Consider the following 25,370-nt stretch of genomic DNA (forward strand, 5'->3'; position numbering starts at 1 on the left):
TTTTAAGATGTGAACTGGTCGCTAGGCTGGCAGCAGCATCTCTGTATCAGTTCCCATCTTGCTTTTTTGGAAGTGTTACCACATGTGCTCCATCAAGAACAGCATCCTGAGGATGCTGCCACTGCCCCATGAGCCACAGGTGCACTGGGGGTGCAGAAACCCCAAGGGCCTTTGCTGGGCCTTCCTACTGCCATCAGGGATGGTAAAAGCAGAGCAGAAATGCCTGTTGGTGCAGCAGGGCAGGGGTGCAGCTCCCACTGCAGCTCAGGCAGTCGGTCCTTCACCTCTTGCATAGAAGTGCAGGACTGGAAGAAGCTCCTAAGAGTCAGTCAGAGAAATTGATGGGGAGAGAGAGAAAACACATTACAAAATCCCACACCTGATCATTTAGAATCTGAACCCGGCCTCTTAATGCTAAAGGTTATAAAAAACACTAGGGTAGGTGAAAAAGCTAAAGAAACGGTACATAAATATGTAGAAGAGCAATGAAATGTGCACAGGTCTCCCAACAGGATATGGTTAAAAGACAGAAGCAGGAGGTGGCAACAAGCTGAGCCACAAGATATGGTGGTGCAACACTTCAGTTCAGGTTCCAAGGTCTGCAAGGCTCCTCCTGGCCTCCTGCAGCTGGTGTAATATGGCCCTGGGCACAAGCAGGGCTCTGGGAGGAGGAAGTGCATGATGGCTGGTCAGATAAACGCCCCTACCCTCTCCTTGTTCCTTTAGCTCTTTAAACTGCAGTATAAAATTGCTTCTGCACTTCACCTCTGCACACAGAGGTGCTCCTGCAGGGTTTGCTCTCAAGCAGTCAAATGAAATGGTTGCTCCTGGGTGAAGGGGCAGAAGACACCCCATCATCAGGATCAGCATTGCCCCAAGCACCATGTTCCCCACTGCACAATGCAGCACCTGTCCTCTCCAGCCCTGCCTGCACTTCACTGCCTCCAGGCTGCTCAGGTCACCTCCATCACAAGGTGGCTTAATGCCACAGAATGGTGGAGTGGCTCAAACACTGAGATATCCCAGCTGCAGGCTTAGGACAGTCAGAATGTTCGTGGACAAGCAAGTCTAGAGCACCAGTCCTCCCCATGGTGACCTCGAGCAGCCGAGCACAGCAGTGCTGCTGAGCCCTCAGAAACAGCCCCACAGGTCAGGCTCACCCTGCTGCTCCCCAGGGCGCTCTCTGCACAGTTTTCAGTCCCAGGGGCACTGTGGCACTGACCCAAAGACATGCAACGAGATGAAGCCAATGGCTGTGCACAAGAAAGTGTTTCCACCCTGCAGAGCTCAGCTCCACGGGGCATTGCAGACCCCAGGAGCTCCCTGGGGCAGGACAGGATGGGATGCCTGCATGCAAAACAAGCTTCTTCAGAAGTAATCAGTGAAAACTGGTTGTGTGCATGGCAGGAAAGCGTGCAGTGTTGGCTTTAAGAGATGACTTTACACTTCAGGTTTTAAGAAATTAGGATCATCTCCACATCTTCTACTGCTCCTTGTGCCATCAGATGAGAATGACAGGAGGGATTGGGGCCAGACTGAAGCTGAGATAGAGGATTGCTGCACCAAAGTCGAGCAAAAAGCCTTGTAAAAAAGCAGGTAGCCAGTATCTCCCCCATGAAAAGAAAAGGACATGAATTCCTCGTTGGCTACCCACCCATCAGCACATCTGAGATAACTTCATCACTGAGATGTGCTCAGTACTTGGGCATGACTAATTATGCTCCATCCTAGCTGCAAACATCCTTCCCACTGCAGTACCCACCCTGGGATGACATGGATAGGTTGCAGAAATCCTCCTCACTGCCATGGGCCTTCTCCAAAGCCATCTTTGGGCCAGGAGCCCCACTTCTGGAAGAAGCTGGCTTGGGTGGGAGGAAAGCACCAGGGAACTGCACATGCAGAGTCTGTCACTCCAACTGCTCACACCTGCTCTGCTCCAGAAACATCTCCTGTCTCTCTGTCCCAGGATGGGGGCAGGCAAGGACATGGGCATTCACTCAGGGAGGAAGCACAGAAGCAAAGGACAAGAGCTGTTAGGGAAAAATGCTTTAATAAGGAGATGAGTGAACAACAAAGGGAAGCATTTAATTTGATTTTTTCCCTCCCTCCCCCCCTTTTTTTTTTTTTTTTTTTGGTGCATCCTCCACAAGGAAGGTGTCTGGTTCTCTCTGTGCTGGGTCTCTGGCTGCCTTCACAGCCATTCATGCAATGAGCATCCCCACATGGGCAACACCCTCACTGCCAGCCCTGGAGTGCCAGTATTGTGCCTCCACCCCAGGCCACTTCCCCCAGCTCTCTTATCTGTTAGTGCCTCACTGCCAGTTGCAAACAGAGGGGTCTTGAGCCTCAGCTGCTGCAGCTCTTTACAGTCCTTCCTTACCTGCTCGCATGTCCCCTCCCCAAACCCCACATTTCCCATTTTAGCTGCCAGGAGAGTTGTTTAATTCGTGTGCATTAGTAATGAGCTGCATGTCCCACCCGCTAGCCCAAATGAAAGGCGAAAAAAGTAATCCATGGTTACTTGCAACATTCCCTAATGCTGCACAGGATTTGGGATACCTGATCAAGCCTAAGAGGAGGCCAGGGCTGGTTGTCCAGGGGCATCCCCATTCTGAACTTCTCCAGCTTGTTTTAGTGAGTAGTGGCATTTTGGCAATGGGAGTGGCTTTGCTGGGAGACCAAGTGGGCACCTGCACTGGGGTGCCCAGGCCTGTGTCTGGCAGGGCAGGCACAGTGCCCAGCACTTTGAGGCAGCTGTGGACATCTTGCTGCAGTAATGTGAACTTTGAGCAGGGCTAAAGGAGATGAGAACTGATTTCCAGGGCAGGTACCTTCATGGAGGGAAGTGATTCAAGAACTCCCTCATTCTCTACCCTCTTCCTACTGGCATTCTCCCTGGCTTATTTAAATTCAGCTTTGGCAGCTGCTCTTTTTACAGGTGCTAATTTCAGCAAAGTGTCAAGAAATCCCCGGAGGTGATGCTATTTACAAGGCACGAAGATGGCACAGAGCTAGGTTTTATCTGGTGTCACCGGCATTTCAGCCCCTGCTGCCGCTCCCCTCCTGTCACATGAAGTCCTGCGGGAAGAGGAAGGCAAGTGTGAGGTGCCACTGTGGGTTTGTTGTACCAACAGCCCTCCTAGGGGCAGGGCATAAAGATGGGGCAGGCTGAAGGCAGCCAGCTCCTTGTAGAAACAGCAGTCACCTGAGTCCTTGACTGTCACCCAAGAGGAGCTGGATCCTGCCAGGAAAAGCGAAGCTATGAGTTTGCTCTGAGCCTGGGTGCAGACAAAGAATCATTACAATGCCCCGGAGGAAGGGGAGGGCAGTTTTGCGTGGGGGAGGTATCTTTTTCCAGCATAATCACCTGCAAAAAGACACCCAAACACATGCAGCCCAGGGAGGCAGCAGGGAAATATGTCTAGGCTAGGAGGAGATGAGCAGCAAAGAGAGGGACCAGCTGAACTTGGCTCAGTCTGTCAGTCAGCTCCTCAGCACTAACACACACCCCATCCAGCAGGAATTTGCCATTTGCTGGGGCTTCTCAATTGGAACTTGAAGAGTGGCTGCACAGCTACTGTGGGCAAATGGGGCTGGATTATAGGCTGGATATTAGGAAGAAGTTTTTCATGGAGAGTTATTAAGTACTGGAATAGTTTGCCCGGGGAGGTGGTGGAGTCATCATCCCTGGATGTGTTTAAAAAGAGACTAAATGTGGCACTCGGTGCCATGATCTAGTTGAGGTGTTAGGGCTGGGTTGGACTCGATGACCTTGCAGGTCTCTTCCAACCTACACATTCTGTGATTCGGGAGGTTCCTGTGAGCACTGGAGGGTTTGTGCAGTCACAGCTGAGTGGGAAGGGGCAGGGTAAGAAACATCTCACTCCATGGCTGCTCCTTCCTGCCACCGGCAGCGATTCATGCCGGGAAATGTGCAGCTGGGATAATAACCACCAGGCATACCAAGGGACCAATAACTCTCAGCACTCTCAGGGCAGATGCCCAACAAATTATTCTCCTCCAGGGCAGAAACATTTTTATTCTATTAATGATCCCTGATACATTGCCCAGTTGCTGCACCTTCGCTTGTGGCAGCAACGGCACGAGAGTCTTTAATAGACACCATTGGCTGGTTTCTGCAATTCACATCATGGACAACTAAATGTCTTCCATGGCTGTGCTAGGGGAGGGGAGTGATGGAGACCTGAGGCAGGTCCTTACAGCAGGGCTCAGGCTCCCTGCCGGTAAAGTAGAGCCTGGAGGCGTTATTGAATAACAATCAAATGCAGCAGGCTTTATGGAATTCCTGACAGCCTCACAATGCCCACAGCTGCTCTCCCCGTCACCTGGCAGGGATGCTCCTTGTGCTGGAGCACTTGAAGCATGGGCTGGCTGTGGGCTGCCTTAATGCACTTCCCTCCTCAGTGGGGGGAGCCTTGCTGCTGCAAGGGCACGGCAATTACAGCACTGACGTGTCCCACGGCCTGTGGGTGCCCACTCCTTGTGTGTGCCTCATTTCCTTTAAAAAATGATGGAGCAGAGGGAAGCTTTGACAGTGTGACCAGGGCACAGCTTCACCACTCCACATCAGGGTCACAGCAAGGTGGTTTGAAATCTTGCTAACTTTAAGAGAATTAGTTGCTAATTTTTTTTTTTTTTTTTTGGTTCCTGTACCTTGATGTCTGGCTTGTGCCTAGTGTGACACCAGCAGAAATCCTGTTTCCCTGCATCCTTCACTAGTCCCAAGCTGCTCCTGGGTACACTGGCATACTTCAGCTTTAGTGGGGGCCACACACAGCCTGCCTGGGCTGTACAAGGCTGTGGAGATCTCCTGGCTGGCTCTGCCTTTACTGAAATGACCTTGGGGCCACAAAGCTCCAGAGGCTCCTCAGCAGGACCCATCCCTGCAGGAACAGCCGCTCTCCTCAGAATGAGTCAACGTGTGGCTCTGAAAGGGAGGCAAGGGCTCAGCACCACTCTGCCCAGACGGACCTTCCCCCACATCCACGACCCAGAGATGTCCCTTCCTCGATTGTTCCCACCCTGCTTGGGGAGCAGGAAGGGGAACACTGTGGGGAACAGGTATTCTCTCTTTCGCCTGCCCAGCCCTGCTCCAATCTGCCCCTTCCAGACGGAGCAAAGCGCGTTCTGCAGCTCCCACCGCCCACAGCCAGTGACTCACAGGGCTGCTGGTGCCTCATCAGTGCTGCCCCAGAACACACTTTCCGGCAGGGAAACCCACCGAGCCGCGGGGAGAAAACCAATGCTGACGTCCCTCGGAGCACCCGCGGCGAAGGGGAGCTGTGTCCCCTCCTGGAGCGGCGTTGCCCCTTTAAGGGAGGAAGAGCCGCTCGGAAATTTGTGAATGGCTGGCCCCGCCCCCGCCGCGCGCGCCGCCCGCTCGGCCAATCAGCGTGCGCGCCGCCGGGCCGCAGCTCGCGCATCGGGCTCTCTTCAAACAGCAGCGCCGCCACCCGCCCGCCCCCTCACCGCCCTGGAGGAAGCCCTGAGGTGACCTTCACAGCGGGTCCCAGCCACGGGACGAGGAGCCGCTCCCGAGGCACGGGCACACCCGTGCTGTCAGAAGGGTGACGCTGCTAGCGACACAAGGCCCGGAGGTGGACGGTGCTGAGGGGCGATGTGCCGGTTTGCCTCACCCCGACATCAGGCCTTGGACATGGGACGGACAGGGGACAAGGGCTGGACGTCCACAAGGCCAGAGGGAGCAGCTGGGCTGAGTTGTCCCCAAAGGCCGTGAGCTGCCCAGCCGTGGTGTGAGGGAGAGGTGGGAAAGCTCTTTCATCGCCCCACGCTTGTTGTAGGCCACACCAGGAAGGCAGGAGCGCTCCCACAGCAGCGGAACACTACAGCTTACGAAATCTTCCTGCAGAAACACCCCATGAGACTCAAAACCTACCACAGCACAGAGGGGAAATTGCTGTGCAGGACGTGCCAAGGGGGAGGGAATGAACAGTGCAACTATGGGATTGCAATAAACTCAGCTCTAGGTCCAACCTGCACTGCAGTGCAGTGCCCCCTCCTTTGCTCTGCCACAGCTCCTCCCTCAGTCTGCTATAGCCCAGGCTGTGAAATGATCCGGACTAAAAATACCCCTCAAAAGGGAGGGACAGCCTGGCAGGACACTGCCATGTTTCCTGGACATGTGCAGGTGGGCAGCTGGGTGTGAGGCTGGGGAAGAGATGTTGGCCAGGCAGAATGGTGTCCATGCCAGTGCTCTGGGCACAGGCATTGGTGTACCTGAGCAGTGCCAGCCCCTGCAGCTATCCAGGCCACACACTGCAGGAGGCCTTTGCCTGAGCCTCAATACTTGGAATAATTTTTAGGTGAGATGGCAGCGAGACTCCTACAAGGTGCTTTGTACCTGCAGGCTGCAGGGCTCTGGCAGGCGCTGCCCTGGGGCAAATCCTTGCTTCCTGCAACACGGCAGAGACTGGCTTGAAATGCTGCCACTGCTGCAGCCTCACACTGTTTAACCCTCCCAAAGCAGGCAGAGCGAGGCAAGAGGAGCCAGCAGAGAGCACCTTTCCAAGGGCTCACGCTTGGATTCACAAGAGTGATGATTTCCAAACCCACACTCATTTACTGTCCTCCCCCTGCACTTCCCTTAGATCCTACCAATGCCGAGGATAATACAGCTCTCAGTGTAGTTTGATACTGATCCTCCAAATCCTAAAGACCATAAACCTTCATGAGCAATAATCGTGGCTGCTCTATTTATAACAGTGCCAGTACTGCCTCTGCCACCAGAATCCTGATCTCTGTCCAGCCTGATGCCATTAAGATGCAGTGATGTTCCCCCAGCTCCAGCACTCCAGAATGAAAGCAGCTGGCCTGCCAGGCTCTGCCTTCAAGCTTGGTTTGTTTCTTTAAAAATCGTGAGGAGAGCTCGGGTGTTTTGCAGAGATGCACCTGGGGGATTTGTCCTCACCCTCCTGAGATGCTGGGGTGGCTGTGAGGGGGAGTGGACTGCGGATGGATGGAGGAAAGGGTGGCACACCCCATGGTCTGGCTCCCCATTTCCTGAGTCCCTGGTGGGGCTGTGCTATAGGAGACAGGCTCCAGTGCTTCACTTTGGTTGCAGCAGGAATATGATCCATCACCTGAGAAGGCAGAGCAGGAAAGCAGGAACCTGGCTGCTGCTGTGTGGACCCTGCATCAGCACATTTGGGAAACTCGATGAGCAGAGCAGAGACCCAGCAGAGGCAGTGCAGTAGTCCCCTGACCTCCTGGCCAAGGCACTGATGGCCTTGGCCCCTGCTCACTCCCCATCCTGCTGGAGATACCTGTGGATGGTTTTGGTTCTTGATTTCAGAGCTACACATGAAACCCACCGGTGGGAATCTCAGTGTGCACATTGCTCCAGCAGCTAAGCTCCCTCAGTGACAGGCAGCTGCAGACACTACACGGAGGCAAAGCTGAAGCACTGATATGGAGTGAGGATGGATGGACAAGCCTGTCTGGATGGCTCTGGAGCATGGCTCTCTGTTGGACACTCCCCTGAGCCTCCCCATCACTGTTCCCTTTCTGCCATTGCGTGAGGAGAGCTGCATGCACTCACACCATCAAAATACCTTCAAAACAGTGACAATGACATGGGTGAATGGAGACACTGCATCCATCAAGATTTTCCTATGCTGCACAGCCAGAAACACCTTGAGTCTTCAAGGATCTTCCTTTTGCTGCTGGTTTTAGACAAGAAGTCCCCAAGTAGAGTAGGAATAGGTGACCATGCACGAGATTTTGGTTTGACAGCTTGGTGGCTCTATTGACTTCTTCATCCTTTGCTGAAGGTGGATATTGAGCTGGGAGAACTGAGGCCTAAGCTATTCCTCTGCAGCAGGAATTGCAAGAGCCTCTAGTAAAGCTGAGGCCATTCAACCTCAAAATGTCCACTGAAGTGACAGCTCTTACTGACACAGCCCTTGCTGACCCCCCAACTTTGAGCAGCCTGGGACACAGGCCACATTCCTGGGTGCCCAGCTGGGTGTCCCTGCTGTGCAGGGCTGATGTGTAGTTCAATCTGTGTGTGTTACTACAGACACACACCCTCTTGAGTTCAGCACTTTGGCTTTTGAGCCTGTGTCGGCAATGTCACAACACAAAATTGCCAGAGAGCATCTGAATGCCCTGAAGCGACCTCTAGGCACAAAGTGCCACAAGTAACACTGGGCAGCGGTCTCTGGGCTGGGGGCTGCTGCTTTTCTTCTCTGCTTCTCCTAAAAGAAACATGCTGTCCCTTTTGCATGGGGATGCAATGGGGAGGGGAGAGTTCCCCCAGGAGCTGGTTGCTTCTGTTCTGGTTGCCCATTGCTTGAGCACTTCCTGGGATTTTGGGGTTGCAGGGCTGATGCTGATGGGCTCAGGTCAAAATAAAGCAGTGGCCTGGTAAAGTCTGGGCCTGCAGCAATGGCTTCAGCTGCCAGCAGCCAGCTCACAGAGAGGGCATGGGGCGGTGGGTACGTGCAACCAAGCAACCTGACGGGCTTCTTGCTGGGGCTGTGTTCACTGTCAGACAGTCTCCTGCATCACAGATCTGCTTCATTTCCCTGACGCTCCACGCAAACAGCTCCTTGGTGCTTCCCCTCTCCCGTATCTCAGGGAGGAAATGAGCGGCGAGGCTGCAGCCAAGCCAGGGGAGCAGCGATTTCACAGCCGGCATCTCTGCAGCTGCAGCATCTGCCACACGCCCATCCCATCGTGACCAGCTGCTCCTGGCAGGCAGAGGTGCACAGCACGGGAACGCCCTTCGGTCTGGCCAAAGGCACACTGGGAAATAGGAAAAAAACACTCGAGAGAAGGACGGGAGAAGCAGACAGGCGGTCGCCACGCCGGCGGCACGGCTTGCCTCTCTCAGCCAAGTGCCCCAGGGAGCCGCATAGACCCGTTCGGCACTTGAGCCGGATGCACCTTCTTCCACCTGCTGCGGGTGCAGCAGAGAGGGCTCCTAACACCCTGACAGGGCGTTTCTGCCAGAGCTGTGTCCTCCCTGGTGGGACATTTCTGGTGTGAGCCCCGCAGGACGAAAGCGCAGACTGCACCTCTCACGCTCAGAGACATCGCACGCACTCGGAGCCTGCCGGAGCAGCAGTGACCCCTGGCCGCGAGGTTTCCTATCCAGCGGTGATTCCAGAACACGCACGGAATGCCTGACATCTGAAACAGCTTTGCTGGCGCTCTCCATCATATCGGGCCCTGCTGTTGCTCCGTGTCAGCTGTCAGGCTGGGCCAGGGCAGCGAGGAACGCCCGGGCAGACGGGAGGGATGCACGGGCAGGAGGAGGAGGAGGAGGGCCGAGCCCGCACTGGCGCGGTGACAAGGGTGAAGTCAGAGTGGCTGCAGAGCCGCGCTGGGAAGCAGGAGAAGGGTGGCAGGGGAAGAGCAGCGCTTCCTCGCAGGCGATCAGCTCCGCTCATCAGCGGCATTGTTCCTCTTCCATTTATCTTTACAGCTGGCTGCTCCCTGCGCAGAGGATGGAAACGGCGTTTTTACTGAGAGCACCAGCCTCCTCGGCAGCCTGGGAGCACAGGCAAGTGACACCGGCCACAGGAGCATCCTCGAGAGTCTTCCCACAGCACATGCACAGCAGCCCTGAGCAGCCCTGCTGAGGCAACCACAAGGCTCGGGAAAAGGTTGAACTAAAAGATTCAGCAAATAAAATCTCACAAGCCCCAGGGCTCAGGCAGGGGTTTGCTTCTATTAGCCTCAACAGGGCATTTTATCTGGCAAAGTCCCTTTGGTCTTGCCCCATTGAGGGCTGAACGTCCACTTTGGCACGGAGGGATGGTTTCAGCCCACTAAGCCTCAAGAGGAAGCACATGTTGCTGTGTTTACCGACACCTCTTCCTTTGTTGCAGCCATTTGCACGCTGCAGGGCTATTCAGAGCACACCCCTGTCCTCAGCAGCAGGCAAAAATTTCCTGTTCCTGGAAGCATTTGAGTGAAGAGGCAATCTATTTGACATGCATCTTCCTGGCTGAAGCAGGTCATGGTAGCTTTTGCTCTGCTAACAACGCCATGGAGAGCTGTGGGCAGGGGAGAGGACAAAGGCAGGGCAACAGAAAACTTGTTTACATCGATGGACTCAGTAAGAGAATTACACTTACTTCATGTAGTAAAAGTCAGTTCATGATGTTGCCTTTTATCAGTGGCAGGGTGTCCCCTCTCATTCCTGGGCTGATTGCACCAGGGTGACAGCTGGTGCTCCCCTGGCCTAGCATTAACTATCATTAACTTGTAAAAGCTTCCTTGGTTCTTCCAAATGCAATTTGCCATCTCAGGCATTTTTCTGAAACCTGCTTTGGAAGTACTCTGAAGGCTGGAGCGGGTGTGTATGTGTTGTCCAGCCCTGGTGCTGTCCTGCATGCTGTGGCTGTTGAGAACTGACCGGGGATGTGATGCTGGCAGGAGCTGAGGTGTCCTCAGTGCCTTCATGCAGCAGTGAAGGATGAGAAACAGGGCCCGAGCCGTGGTCCAGCAGCACAACCTGCCCCAGGCACCTGATCCTGCCTCATGGGGGACTGCTGGAAATTCTTCCCTCCGTCAGGGCAAGGCCTGTATTCAGCAGTGAAGGTGACATCCTGAGGAAAGGCTCACCACTGTCACAAAGGACTCTGCATCCCAGCACAGGGGCTGCTGCAAAGAAGCTCTGCTCGAGCCTGCAGCTCTCCAGCACTGCCTGGCTCCAGTTTTCAGGAAAGCTGCTGGGTTTCTGCAGAAAGCCAAGTTTCAGGCAGGACTCCAGGCATGGCAATACCTGGCACTGAACACTACCATCCTCACAGCTTTTCACCTCCAGCTCCCTGCTCTGCCTGGAGCCATGCTGTGAAATGCCCATCCTCTGGGATGAAGGAGGTTGCAGATGAGAGCCCTGCCAGAGCACAGTCCTCCCACAGTCCCAGTCTGCCCACCCAGATCCCCACTGCTCCTCTCTCTCAGGGCAGTGAGCCCCTGCTCAGGGCTGGCAGCTGCAGCCCCTGCAAATGGGTGACCCCTAAAGCTCCAGCACCTGGCACCAAGGACTGGCCCCATGCTGACACAGGCTAGCAAAGAAGGAGGCTGAGAAGAATGACAGGAATTATTTCAGGTCTGGAACAACCTGCCTCAACAGTGAGCGAGTGAAGAAGCCAATCTGTTTTAGTTTATCTAAGGGAAAGTTAAGAGGGAACTTAGACGCATCTATAAATACCTACATGTTGGGAACATTTCTGATTGCCAAGGTCCTTCATCCTAACAAACAAAGGCAGCAAAATTTCCTGGTGCTGGGAGCTAAAGCAAGAGAAATACAGGCTAACAGTAAAATACAGATTTTTTAATGTGAAGAGGAAATAATCATCAGGCCACGGACAGAGCAGATTGTCCATTGCACAAAGCCTTAAAATCAAAACTAGGTGTCTGCTGCTAAAGGAGACAGTGCAACTCAGCCAGACATGTGGGACTGGATACAGGAGCTGCTGTACTGCTGGGACAGTTAGGAAGCAAATCCCTTAAAATCACAACACAATCTGTTCCAAACTGCTCAGGCTCTCAGCCTCTCACGGGTTTTGCCCTGTGACTCCCCTCTGGTGGTGGTTCCCACCCACTGGCAAATGGAAATCAGCAGCCAAGCTCATCTTCTTGTCATATTCAGAAAACCACTGTCTCGCCCTTCCAAAACTGCTAAAGATATGGTGAATGATTGAAAATGTAGAGAGAAACAAGAGAAAAGGAGAAATTAAACAGTAAGAGGAAAAAAAATGGGGTTTTACCCATTTTATTGCAGTCCAGAAAAAGAAAGGAAACATTTAAAAAAGGACAGAAAAGAGGCAGTGCAATTTTTGTATTTAAAATACTTTGGAAGAAGACTTAGACTTAGCAAACAAGCATTCTTTCAAACTTTGCCAAGAAAAACAACACTTTCATATAATTTTAAATCTGTGGCGACCTCCATTCTTCCTGGCCACTTCATCCTTCCCAAAAGTGCATTTTGCCCTTCCCTCATCCCTAAAACTCCCCTCAAATGCGCAGCCCAAACGCTTCTCTTGCACCAGGTGGGGAGGCTGAGCTTTACAATGCTTTACAATCCAAATAAATGGCGTTTCCAAGTAAATTAGGCAGCAGAGAAAAGCTCCCGGGAAGCTGAGGAACGGACCTGCCATTTAAGAGTGCGGAGAAAAAGAAAAAAAAGAGGAAATCTGTAATGTGGGAGCGTGCCAGTGCTGGGGGAGAGAGGGATGGGCCTGGGAGGATTTCCAGCTCCATACAGCCTCGTTATTCCTGCGCCACATCCTCCTGCCCTCCGAGCCCTGAGGACTGACACGGTGCTAAGGAAGGGGATGATTTCTGCGCTGTCCAGCTCCTAGCACAGGCGTCAGCTCCGTTTTCTGGTGTGAGCAACGGCAGAACGGGCAGGAGGACGCACTGCCAGCCCCAGGGGAGGGAAGTGCCACCCCTGCAGTGCTGAGAGCACACGGCCCCGGCGCTGTCCCCTCAGTGCCAGCCGCTGGCAGGGCTGGCAGGGCTGGCAGAGCGGGAGGTGGCGTGTGGCGCACGGAGGCTCACCTGGGGCAGGGTGCTGTGAGAGCTGAGCACCAGGGTGCAGACACTGGCTGGTGCCTCTGTCCGCCGTGCTGTCACCCTCACCAGCCGTGGCGATGTCCCCGGAGCGCTGTCCCCAGCTGCCGTGGTGAGCCTCTGCTCGTGGTCCCAGGAGGAGTCCTGAAATCACAGAATCACAGAGTGGGGAGGTTGGAAGAGACCTTCAAGATCATCGAGTCCAACCCAGCCCCAACATCTCAACTAAACCATGGCCCCAGTGCCACCTCCAGTCTTTCTTTAAACACATCCAGGGATGGTGACTCCACCATCTCCCCCAGGCAGATCATTCCAGGGTTTTATCACTCTTTCTGTGATAAACTTTTTCCTAATATCCAACCTATATTTCCCTTGATGCAGCCTGAGACTGTGTCCTCTCGTTCTGTCAGTCGCTGCCTGGAGAAGGAGCCCAACCCCCAGCTGTCTACAGCCATCCTTCAGGAAGTTTTAGAGAGTGATAAAGTCACCTCTGAGTCTCCTTTTCTCCAGGCTGAACAACCCCAGCTCCCTCAGTCGTTCTTCGTATGGCTTGTTTTCCAAGTCCTTCACCAGCCTTGATGCCTCCTCTGGACATGCTCAAGCATCTCAATGTCCATTCTAAACTGAGACATCCAGAGCTGGACACAGCACTCAGTGTCCATCCCAAACTGAGACACCCAGAGCTGGACACAGCACTCGAGGTGTGGCCTGAGCAGTGCTGAGTACAGGAGAAGAATGACCTCCCTGCTCCTAAGACAAACAAGGGACATGTGGGTAGGGCAGGCCAGATGCCTCCAGGCTCTCCACTGCTTCTGCAAGGGCCAAAATGAGCTTTTCCCCGTGCAAAGGCAATAGTGCCTTTGATGGGCATCTCACCTCTCACGTCAGCCTGCCTGGCACTTGTCACTGCAGGACAAGAAAGAAAGATGAGACTCCAAATTATTTCAGAAGGCAAGGAGCATAGAAAAAAGGCTTTTATGGTCTGATTCTTACTACCTTTTATAAGTTGTTCCCATACAGACTTAACATGATTGGTGAATAGGAACAACACCTCTCTAATGGCATTGGTTAAACCAGAGAAAGAGCAAACACTGCCTGGAGAAAGGTTGTTTTGAGAAAGGAGAGTTGTTTGCCAGGATTGTTTTGAGAAGAAACTTTCTTGAGAATTTTTTCATTGGGAAAAAGTTAGCAGCTGCCAGCAGGCTAAAATCTCTCAGCCCCAGAACTATCAGGCCCACAGGCACTGGCCCCAGGGCCAGCAAGGTCACTGCAAGCCATCGTGGAGCTTTGCTGGCCTGAGACTCTGGGACTGTGCATTGCTGCATTGCATTCACACTTCAGCAACACAAGACACTTCAAACACTTTTTTTTTTTTTTTAAATAAGGAAGAAGGATTTGATGCTGTCAGTGGCTTGGGCTGTGTTCAGTGCAAGGAAGGCCTGCAACTGGATGCTTTATTCATCTCCCTTACAGACAGTAGGAGGGAGCAGGGGCACTGCTCACACCAGCTGTGCAGTTGCTTCCCTGCTTGTTTCCACATTGATTTTTCAATGTCCTTATTGAATGTCACATCTCCTTGGGGATTCATAGACTGGCCTGGCCACAGAGACTGGTGGCTATTGCCAGGAGAGCTCACTGTTGGGTGGATCAAGGCTGCAGGACACTCAAAAAACCCAAAGCAGGATCCCACTGCCTATGGCATAACAGCACTAAAAATTTGTTCTGAAACACATACTAGAGATGGATGTTTGACTTTAACTAGAGGGACAGGCAATGTGAAGGGGGTCAAGAAAAAATGGGACTAAAGCAGTTCCTGAGTCAGAGGAGCACAAATATCTCCTGCAGTGATGGTGGGCTGTTTTGTCCACCTTGTTCTTGATCCCCAAACTCCTTTAAAGTGTTCTTCCTTAGATGATATCATTCAGCTCCATCTTCCCTGTGGGATACTTAAATTTGGAGCTCCCCCAAGTATATGATGGGAAGCCAGTTCAATCTGTGGGGCAGAAAATGGTGTTTATCTGATAGAGTTATTTCACTGAAAGGAGGAATCCCTGAATTTTGGCATTTCTGCTCAAGTGTATCCCTAGATTAGGGGGATCCTACAGCATCCCATGGCAGGGCAGTGAGTGGGGGATGGAGGCAGTAAGTGGGGGATGGAAAGAAGGCCTGAAAAGACATGAGGCAATTTTATTTACCTTGGTGCCTTTGAGATAACTGAGACCCTACTGCTCAATTCCTGCCTCTCCAGCTGCTGCTATATCTTTTAGAAGGCTGTCAAAAATTGAAGAGAATGCAAATAAGAGAGACACAAGTTATCTGAGAGCTGGGAAAAAATCCTGAAAAGAGAAACTTGAAAGACTCAACCTACTTCACTTATCAAAAGCAGCTGGATCAGAGAGCTGAAATGCCTCCATGGAAGACAGTGTCAGACGGGAGCAACTAATCCAGCTGCAGCTGCAGAGCAGGAGCCAGAGCTGGAGCTGCTTGCATTACGAGTAATTCAATTAACACTTGTGAACCAGAGAAGTTGCCTCATTAATGAGAGAAGCGATCACAAAGAATGTGTGGGAACAGCCTGGATGTGAGCTGGGAAGGCTGCTGTGCCCCTTGAATCCCTCTCAGCCAAGGAGTGTGCAGGGTCTGGCCCCACAGCACCATGAGGGTGACTCTTACCTCAGGCAGGTTTTGGGGCTCTCTGAGTGTGGCTGTGGAGCTGGACTGGCTGTGCCTGGCTGTGCCATGATGTGCATCCAGGCTTGGAGACTGCACGGGTGCAGAGCGCAGTGTGAAATCATAGAATTCATGGATATCTGCAAAACAGCGGGAGAAATATCCTCAGGAGGCAGCCTGATGCCTGATAGCAGCCCTGGGGGGTGCAGCACCTGTGACCTCCCACTCTGCCCGCAGGGTGTGAGCCCTCTGTGAGAGGCTGGCACCCTGGGAGAGGGCTCTGCTGGCTCCCTGTGCTTGCTGTGTTGCCCAGCACACCCCCTCTGCAAGGCAGGAGGTGTAGTGAGGTGCCTGGCTCACCGTGCAGTGCCCATGGCTCTGGAAGGCATGGGAGTGTCCATGGAGCAAGGATCACACAGTCCACAGGGACTAACAGCAAACTCTGCTCAGCAGCATCAACCCCAAAATCCACCCCCTCCTGCTCTCCTCCAGGCTGTGCCAGCCCCAGGCATGGTCCCCTGTCCCTTCTGCTCTGAAAAGCCTCCTGCAGCAGCAGCCCCTGCCTGCCTGCCCTGATGCTGATGGGCTGTTCCCTCCCCATCACTGCCCCTCAGCACCCCTGGCCTGAGGAGGGGCTCCCTTCCCAGGGGGCAGGCAGAGAAGCCGCAGGGCACTCAGTGGACAAGCCCTGAAGCTGATGACTACAGCTCTGTTAACCCCAGCTCCCTCCATCCCACCTACACACTGTCACAGCCTCAAGCACCCTCATTCTGGGCTCCAAGGACCTGAGCCTGCTGCTGCAAACCACAGTGTGGCTCTAGAGAGAGGCATGAAAACGAGGTATCCCAGCCCTCACTGCTCCAGAGACAGTTCTGGGGTAAGAGTGGGACCTGAGAGCAGCTGGGTATAGTTCCAGAGGGGCTCTGGGAGCCCAGACCCTCTCCTAGCCCAGCCAGGAGGATTGTACCCTCTCCAAGTTACCCACAGAGGATTCCATGGAGCAAGAGGGCTGCAGTGAGCTGCTCTCCTCCCTAAGGAAGCTCCCACTGCTGTACACTCAGGCAGCTGCTGGCCCCTGGCAGTCCCCAGTTATCTCCAGAGCCAGCACCTCCACAGTGGTCAACATATCCACTGCAGAAGTGTTTAATTTCAAAAAGGAAACTGCATCAAAAGTGGGAACCTGTTTTCATGAAGAAACTGAAAGGGGTAACAAAAACTTGTGGGAGGCTCTGAGCCTATTTAAGAGACCCACTGGGAGACCAGAACAGACATGAAGTGTCTGGCTGGAGGATACTGTAAAGGCAAAAGGGAGGAAAGCAAGGCTTAGCTGCAGAGGAAAAGAGGCTATTGAAAATGAGAAGATATTCATCTAAACTGCTGAAGCGGCATGTAAATGAGAAAACCAGAATGCATTGTAAATGCTGACAGGTTAAAGGTAAAGCTCCAAGAGGTCGGCCAAGAGAGTTTGGTAAACGCCTTCCAAAAGCCATAAAAAAAGTAATAAATCCCTTCAAGCACCTGGGAAACAGGAAACCTGGCAGAGCCTGCAGGGCCAAAAAGTCAAGGCAGCAGAAATGAGCACTTGAAGCAGGAAAAGACACAGCAGGAACCTGAGATCATTTTTTGTACCTGTGTCTGCTGTGGAGGAAGCTGAAGAGCTCCTCTCCTGTCAGTGACCCGAGGGACAAGCTGTGGGGCTTCGGGGGCATGTGGCCATTCTCATGGCACTCCCTGGGAGCTCACGGACAAAGCACCTCCAGTGTGGGATTTCTCACCTGAAACTATGTCACACCATGGCACCACGAGGCATTAAAAGCCCAGGTCACAAAGATTCCAACAGGAAATCTAGTGAGTGTTGGCAATGTAAGCACGGACACTCTGACCACTGCCTGAGGCTGTTCTCCAGGTGGAGCAGGATGCTGTGCCTCAGCAGGGATCCAGCAACTGGAAATCTGTCTTACAAGTTCATCAGTGAAGGTTTGAGTGAGGAGGGTCTGCTGAGCAGGGATAAGATCAAGTGAGGAGGCTCTGCTGTTCTTAGTGCTGAAAAACACTGAGGCCAGCTTCACCTAGCTGTCAGGTCCCTCATGAGGACATGCAAGACAAGCTCCCTGAGTGGAGCTGGGAGCAGCAAGAATGTGCACACCCTGATATGGAAGTGAGAGTCAGGAGTGGTGAGAAGAAGAAACTAAAGAGCTGCTCACACCTTTTTCAGCACAAAGCATATTTTGCTGATTAGGTCTGATAACACAATCGAAAAAAATGCATATGACTGACAGTCAATCACTTCATACTAGAAAAGGCCAGTCACACTTTTGCACAGTGAGGACTTCTATCATACCTCCCTAAGAGGTGTGATCCTTCCCCTGAGTGGGGACACCCCTCAAGGTCACTCCTTGAGGCTGAGTCAAAGAGATTTGCCCTTGGTCAGTAGTATGACTGAATAACATCAATCTCTACTTAACAGTTGTTTAGCTAGCTTTAATATAATTGCTTTAATATTGCTTCAAAAACAGTGCACTACATTAGTAGTTACAGCTATCCACATTGTTTAGTAAATAATTCTGATTAAGCTCTTTTTTTCCCCTCTAATCCTTATCATTATTGTATTAAATTTACACAAATAATTGAATATATTTATATAAATACACTAGGTTTATCATCCTTAATCCTGTGGGACAAAGTTGTACAAAGGTTCAATTACACCTATAGAATCCTTTAGAGATATACCATTGATAAAGTCTGGGGCTAAGACTGGATCCAGCTGCACCCAGGCTCCTCTCTGAGGATGAGTTTAGAGAGGAAGGGTGTCCTTTCTTCACCTTGTCACTCTACAGGAGGGTTTTTATAATAAACTTTGTCTGAAGCTCCCACTCTGCCCATAACACCAGGGATGCTTTTCCAGAGCAGGGCTGCACACCCAGGCACAATTAATTCTCCATCCTCTCTCCCAGGGCTTCACCAGTGCCTCACCACGTGCCCATGCACTGCAGCAGCACACCCTTGATGCAGATGGGATGACAGCAGCTTCAAGCCCCATCTTCCATCTCCCAGGGGCTGCCTGCTCTGCTGCCCTCCCAGCTGTAGGGGCAAAGCTGACAGAAATCTCAGCTGCTGGTGCCCAAGGGCAGCCCAGCCAGGCTCTCTGGCTGCCTGGGTGCAGGGAGTACTGTGCCACTGCCTGGCATCAGTCCCACTTTCGGAGCTGCTGTTTTGTGCCTTTTGTGCCCCTGGGGGAGACGTGGCAGCTGGCAATGCTGGAGGAGTGGGAGTCCCCAGATGTACCCACTGCATCTGGGACACAACTTCTACAGCACCTACTGGCTTGCCAAACTGGCTGCTGGCAGCCCCTGAAACCCTCCCAAACCAGACAAGAGGTCGCAGCAAGCACTCACTTCACAGCCAGAGAAACTGAACTTTGTTTTCGTGCTAAAACATCTCTGCCTCTGGTTATAAAAATAATAATTGCGTAACAGGATAGCAGCAGCTTCTGGCTGCACGGATTACGTTGGGAACACACAAAACTTTGCAAGAATGAAAACAAGATTTGAACAAGCCCCATTGTGGGAGTGTGCTGCTGCTGGCATCCCTGTTTGTCACCCATCTGCTGCAGAAACACAGCCTTGGGCAGCCAAGCTGGCAAAGTGCCTGAGGGGCAGGAAACTTGTCCCCTGAAGCAGCCACCCTCCACCTCCAAAACCCTCAGCCCAGTTTAGGTGCTTGCCAAAAGAGAGAATTGTTGCTGGCACCAGGGATTAGAGGAGTTTCAGGATTGGTGGACAGGGTCCAGGTAGCAAATGACAGAAGTACATTTTAGGACACATGCACATGGCATGAAGATAATTTAAATATATGCTGGTTTCCCTCATTTCTTATGAGCACCACAAATTGCACACAAGTCTGCCTCACGTGTCTACTGTAAGAGCAGCACTACCTGAAAAGCCTCCATAAAAGGACGTTGTGGTAGCAAAAGATGAAGCTGCATGCTCTGTCTTACAGCCCAGTTTCTGTGTGATGACATGTAAATCCATTCTGGATCTAATAAGGAAAAGTAACTCAAGATCTGCAGAGATTAGAATTTTTCGAACAATTTTTTCCTGGTGTTAACACATCAAAAAAATATCCTTAAATATTTCTATAGCACCAGCCTCTGTGTGCTAACACAGTGCCCTTGTTCCAGCCAGCACAAGCACTTCCAGAAAATGACATTTCTTCCCCCAATGCATGCATTATCACCAGCTGCAGCACCACAGATTTACCCCAAGCAGAAACCCCAGCCACGGCCCCACTGCCAGTCACACCCGTGGCTGCCACAGCAGATATTTTTCAAGCAAGCTGCAAGTTTCCATCCTTGCTATGGGCAAATCTGCACAAGGAGGAGCTCTCGGGGTTGGGAAGGCTCCAGATTCCTCTGGTTTTCCACAGTGGCTCCTGCAGCCACCCGGTGAAGCCATTACCACCATCCCCAGCTGTCTGTTAGCCGGCCGGTCTTACTGGGGTTGTCACCCAGGGAAGCACTACCTGTCCCCCTCCTCCTGCCTCAACCACAGCAGGATGCTCATCAGGAATCTTTAGCAGGGTAAAATGAGCTGCAGGGGAGGATTGGGGACCCAAGCAGCTGACAGGACCTACAGAGGTCTGCACTGGCCACCGCTCAGGCACAGGAGAGAAGCTGAGTCACTGAGGATTTTTGGGAGGAGCCCCTTGGGCTGCTGGCAGCTGGGACAGGCGGACACACACAAACCCTGCCTGTCCACCAGCTTCTGCTGCTGCAAAGGGCACAACGGCCCCTTTCAGCCCCAGCTCGGGGAAGGAAAGGTCAGGGAGCTGCTTTTGTGTGCAAGCCCCGTCCTCCCCAGCAGCACAAGAGACCAAGCACCTCCCTGAGGGGCTGGATGGAGCAAAGGGAAAGTGGGGCCACCATCACCCCAACCTCAGCTCCTGGAGCACCCCTTTGCTGAGCTGTTTCCTTGCAAGTCACGCACTTGGCTCCACAGCCTCAGACACAGGCAGAGAGGGGCCAGCAGAAGGGAGCCAGCACAGCCTGTTTTCCCTCTGCACAGCCAAGGAATTTCTTTTGTGCGGAGCAGGGTTTGGCACATTCCAGCGCAGAGCAGCTCCCGCACCGCCGTGCCGAGGCAGCCCTGGGACAGGAGCGGTCCTGGCACGGGCACAGCGACAGCGACAGGGACAGGGACAGGGAGGTGCTCACGAGGATTTAAAGGGCTGGGCCGTGCTCAGAGGAGTCTGGCACAACACGGTGCATGTGCAGAGCAACACTGGGCATGATGACGGTGACTGATCAACCAGCACAACACTGATACACTCTGCACACAACAGAGGTTGTGGTTTGGAGACCCCAAACCAGCTTATTCTTTTTTTTTTTTTTTTTTTTTTTTTAAAAGCATATGGAAAGTTAAATCCCTGGCATTTTTCATGTGGATGAACTTGGCAAACTTCATGATGTTTGGCACTGCTGGTAGCTCTACTATGGCCTGTTTTGATGCTCAAACTCCAACCAGCCAGTGTGTGCTCTAAGAGAGCATTACATGCAGGAGCAGGTGGCCTGAGGGCAGAGATGGACCGTGCTCACACATTCATCTCCCCCAGGGGCTGAGAAAAAGCAGGGCTGTGTTGCTGAAAGGCTGCAAGAGGAGGGATCTCTGCAGGCTAAGGCCTCTCCAGAGCCAGAAGCATCTGGCACGGTGTGGTGTAGTGAGATGGGAGCTCTGCACTGAGCAGTGTCTGTGCTCTCCTGCAAATCCACCTCCCACACTGAGGCAGCCCTGTGACTCAGAGCAGACTTCAGACACACTGGCCCACTGGGAAAAGGAGGGGTGAAAATAAAAATGAAAACAGAAATTTTCTGTCACCCTTGCGGTGCTGTTACTGGGCTCCAGTGGGTTTGGACCATGGATGTGAGGCAGCCCAGTGTGTGCCAGCCACGTGTGGCCACAGAGAGCACACAGCCAGACACAATGTCCACGCTGGGACAGAGGAATTCACTAACCTACACTGCGAGGGGAAGCAGGGGGAGGGAGTCAAGGAGCGGGGTGAGGAAGTAATTAAAGCAAATTCCTCGTTAAGGTAAATGCATCTAGAGAAAGGCTCGCCCTGGCACGGGGAGTTAATATCCTGTTAAACCAGTTGAAAAGGTCACCAGTAAACAAGCGACACTCCCAGCACTCCCTCGTGCCAGGACTGACAGGACAGCAAGACAAACGGCTGTGAGCAGGGACCTGGGGATGCTGCAGCATCCGCCTGCCAGCGTGCAGCTGCAGCCAGCTCGGTGCAGACGTGTTCACTCTGCAGCCACAGCCTCTCCATAGCAATTCTGCACTAATAGCAACAGCCCTGGGCCTTGGGAAAGCTTCACACAGTCCCAGGGAGGACTGGCCAGCACACAGAAGCAGCCAGAGGTGTTGGCTGGTCAAGGTCACAGCCCTGTTTGGGATTCCTATCTCCAGGCTGGGATCATTTAGAGAGTGGGTTGTATAAATTAAGAGATAAGAAAGGAGATGTACACTGGCTCCTTCAGTGTGGTGGCCCACCTGCCCTGGGGAGTCCAGCCTTGGCACAGCTCTCTGCTGCTGCTGGCACAGACATTCCAGCACAAGACCTTTAAAAGGACATGCTGGGACTGAAAGTCTCCAGGTGATGCTCCAACAGAGAGCAAAAGAAAAAAAAAGGATAGAATAAAATTTTTCTCCAAGAGAGGAAAAAAAATGATAGAATAAAATTGCTCAGGACGCAGAGCTGAACTTCATTTTCAATGGAAAACCTGAAGCAAAAGGAGCTGCTGGCAACTCATCTCTGCAGGCACAGAAGTGGAACTCTGGCTGCAGAGGTGTGAAGAAAAGGTGAGAGCTGCCGAGAGAACAGTGAAAGTGAGCACCAGGGCTGAGGCAGCCTTGGATCAAAATGCACTGAGAGTGAGCCACAGACCACATGTGGAGCTCTGCACTCTGGAGCCTGGGTCTTCCTCTAAGAGTGCAGAGCCTCTGGGGTGCTTTCCCTTCCTTCCTACCAGGGAAACTCAGCCTCTTTCCCAGGAGATCCAGGAACAGAAACCACCAGGGCTGCATGCATTTCCCACAGTGAACTGGGAGAATAGCAGGATAGCTGAGTGTCTTGCATAGAGAAGCTGCATAGTCCAGAAAGCCTTCAGCTGCATTTGTCTCAGTCCTCATGAAGAACTTTATACAGGGGTCAAAATGCCATTTTGTGGTGTCCAGCCCTAAGATAAGCCTTGCTGTTAAGTCTTGTGTGGAATGGAGCTGCTGGAACAGTGTGTTTCTCACAAGCTGGTGGCCTAAGAAAGGCCAGAATAACCTAAAGGAGCTTGGGTACATGTGGATTCCCACTGAAAGACAGAAAAATGTAGTTTTCCTTCCTGGACACACCAGGCCTGTACTGCACAGAGAGTGCTCACAGCAGGGTGGGATCCCTCAGCAGGTGCTGCATAGATCAGGCACAGCCTGATCAAGAAGGTGTTTGTTACCCCTTGTCCTCAATCAGACTAAGGAATGCTGTTCACTACAAGCCCCCAGTGATTGCAGCCCTGGTATCTCCTGCCTAAGCCCTGGAGGGGAAAGACAGCCCAGCTCCCTGGCCTCACATGCATCGTGTTTCCACAGAATGAGCTGGTGAGTGCCAGGCACCGGGGTGGGATCAGGCTCCTGAGAGACCCCACTAAACACAAGGCTGCAAGGGACTGCAAGGCAGGGGCTTACCCAGCAGAGCCTGGAAGAGTTCACTTTGGAAGATGTGCGAGACTTTTCCAATAGAAGCTTTTAACTCCTGCTCCTCCGGGGACCGCAGGGTGCTTTGGTATCTGGTCAGAATTTCCACTGCCCGTTCAGTGTCTGCAGGGATGACACAGGAGTAACAAGGCATTAACATTGTAGGATATTAAGGGAAGGCTGGAGTGCAGCCTGGAATAATGCCTCAAGCTGTCTTCCAGTCTGGATTTTTAAAAATCAGACAACCACAAAAGCAGCCTCCTTACACTCACCTGGGAATACTAACTCTGCTGAGAGGCGCTGAGGGCCCACAGCAGAGACCTAGGCAGGAACTGGAGGAGAAGCAGTTCTGCCACCAACCCCGAAAATCAGGAGCTAAAATCAGATTGACTCAACCCTGAATCCTGTGGCACTGGGCAGCCTGAACACCTCTGCCACCTCCAAGGCATAGAAGCCAGCTCGTTCAGGAGCTGGACATATTCTGGTTTGGTTGCACAGGGCTATGAATACTACTGCAGGAGCTGCAGCCTCCCACATATAGGGCCAGATGGTTGCAGCAAAGCTGAGCGTAGGCCCATTCACGTAGTGCAAACAGCTCAGCTACAGGAGTGGCAAAACTTGAGTTTCGACAGGGTGAAGCATAAGAATTGCTCAAAGCAGCAGCCATGGGTCAGCAGCAGACACGTGGGAAAGGAACATGATGTCTTGGGGTCAGACAAGATGCTGCTGAGGAGGGTGTGGAGGATGCTGGAGTGGAGGCTGCCATGAAGCAGAATTTTGGTTAATGAGTGGGCTAGACATAGCTACGACAAAACCCTGGACCTAAAATAGTAGAGCTGTGATCTCTCTACGTGGACACCTCCACACTTCTCTGGGCAGACAGCTAGAATGTGGCCCATATCTCAGGCAGGTGGTGAGCTCCTGCAGACCTTGAGACCACCCCATCAGTGGATATTTCCCTTTGTCACCCAGGCAGACTGCAGACAAAGACTGTCTGTGAGAGAAGGCAGGGAAGCTGTCCCGCCACTGCTGGAGACTCATCTTTTAAGCCAGGAACTCATGCAGAAAGGATGACCCTGCTCATCACAGGGCTCTTGAGAATTCAGGTCATCAAACAAGGGGGCCTGTGTCTGTTGGGTACGTGCCACCTGGTGCCCCAGCTAGCCCAGTCTCCCAGCTTCTCCTTGGCTGAAAGGGACAGGGGGTCCTCCTGCCTGTGTCACCAGCCCACACAGACTCATCGTGGGAGCAGAACAGGGAAAGGAGTCTGGGGAAGCGCTCAGAGCTCTGACTTGGAGCTGGGCTCCACACTTGCTCCAGGAAAAGCAGGGATTTCCCCGAGCTTTATGGCAATCCTAGCCCTGTGCTATTACTAAGAGCTTCCTTTTCTGCAGGATAAAACAGTGGCCTCAGACACTGCCCAGCAGGGCTGAGATGTCACTGCCTGGTCATTCCTGACCTTATCAGCAGAACTAAAGAAAGCAGATGGAGAGCTGGGGCCCACCGCTCCAGGACACAAAGTCGGGGAACCCGGTGTAAAGTTCCCACCGCAGCCCAGGCTGCGCAGCAGGAGCGGCATGCACGGCGCTGACCTCTGCGCTGCTGGCCCTCGTACCGGGAAACAGCCAGCTGGAGCAGGGGGGACTGCCGGCTGCCCAGCGGGGGAAGCGCTGTGCACCCAGCCCGGCACGGAGACCACAGGACCCTTCCTACGGCTCCCAAGAAACAGCACACGGTGTCCAGGGCCCATCTCCACGTGCCTCAAGGTGCATGCAAGTTCCACTTACAGGAAACCCCTCCTCGCCGAGCCCGAACCCCCTGGCCCGCTCTCCTCCCCGCCGCACGGCAGCTGCAAGCAGAGCATCCCACGGCCATCCGCCCTGAGCCACGGCAGCACACCGTGCCCACCGCCCGAGGATGGCGCGGGGCGAGGGTGCGCAGCCCTCGGCTCCTAACCCCGGGCTGGCACGGGCGGCCGCGGCGGGGAGCGCGGTCCCGGCGGGGCACACACACTTGTTGAGCGCGGTGCCGCGGTACCCGGGCGCGACGGGCAGGGCCGGGCTCCTTACCTTCCCGGCGGATCATCGCTCCGCCGTGGCCGCTCCCGCTCCGTGCCAGCCCGGGAGCGGCCGAGCCGCCGGCCGCCCCGCCCCGCCCCGCCCGAACCGGCCCGGAGCCGCCCCCCGGGCCGCCGGCACCGCCTCCGGGAGCGCCCCGCCACCGCCGGCTCTGCCGCACGGCGCGGCCGCCCCGAGCCCGCCGGGCCGCGGGGACGCTCGGCCTGAGCGCCGGCAGCCGCGCCCGCCTGGGCCTCCCCTCCGTGCCCGCTGCCGAGGGCCTGCCCGCTTCCCCGCGCCGTCGGTAGGTGGCACCGGGGTGCCGCGGAGC

The 25,370-nt window shown here is 53.5% G+C and overlaps 1 protein-coding gene across 1 annotated transcript; it reads right to left on the reverse strand.

Annotated features, from left to right (window-relative positions):
* Window positions 1–1,870: 1,870 nt before the first annotated feature.
* LOC136370556 (disks large homolog 1-like) lies at window positions 1,871–25,108 on the reverse strand. The gene is made up of 5 exons (XM_066334034.1): window positions 25,052–25,108; window positions 22,974–23,105; window positions 15,244–15,380; window positions 12,559–12,714; window positions 1,871–3,078 (listed from the first exon to the last, which is right to left on the reverse strand). Exons 1-5 carry the CDS (start codon window positions 25,065–25,067, stop codon window positions 3,067–3,069), a joined length of 453 nt encoding a protein of 150 aa, XP_066190131.1. The 5' UTR covers window positions 25,068–25,108; the 3' UTR covers window positions 1,871–3,066.
* Between the last annotated feature and the right edge of the window lie 262 nt (window positions 25,109–25,370).

This window comes from Sylvia atricapilla, chromosome 21, assembly GCF_009819655.1.
Source record: "Sylvia atricapilla isolate bSylAtr1 chromosome 21, bSylAtr1.pri, whole genome shotgun sequence".
Classification (NCBI taxonomy): domain Eukaryota; kingdom Metazoa; phylum Chordata; class Aves; order Passeriformes; family Sylviidae; genus Sylvia; species Sylvia atricapilla.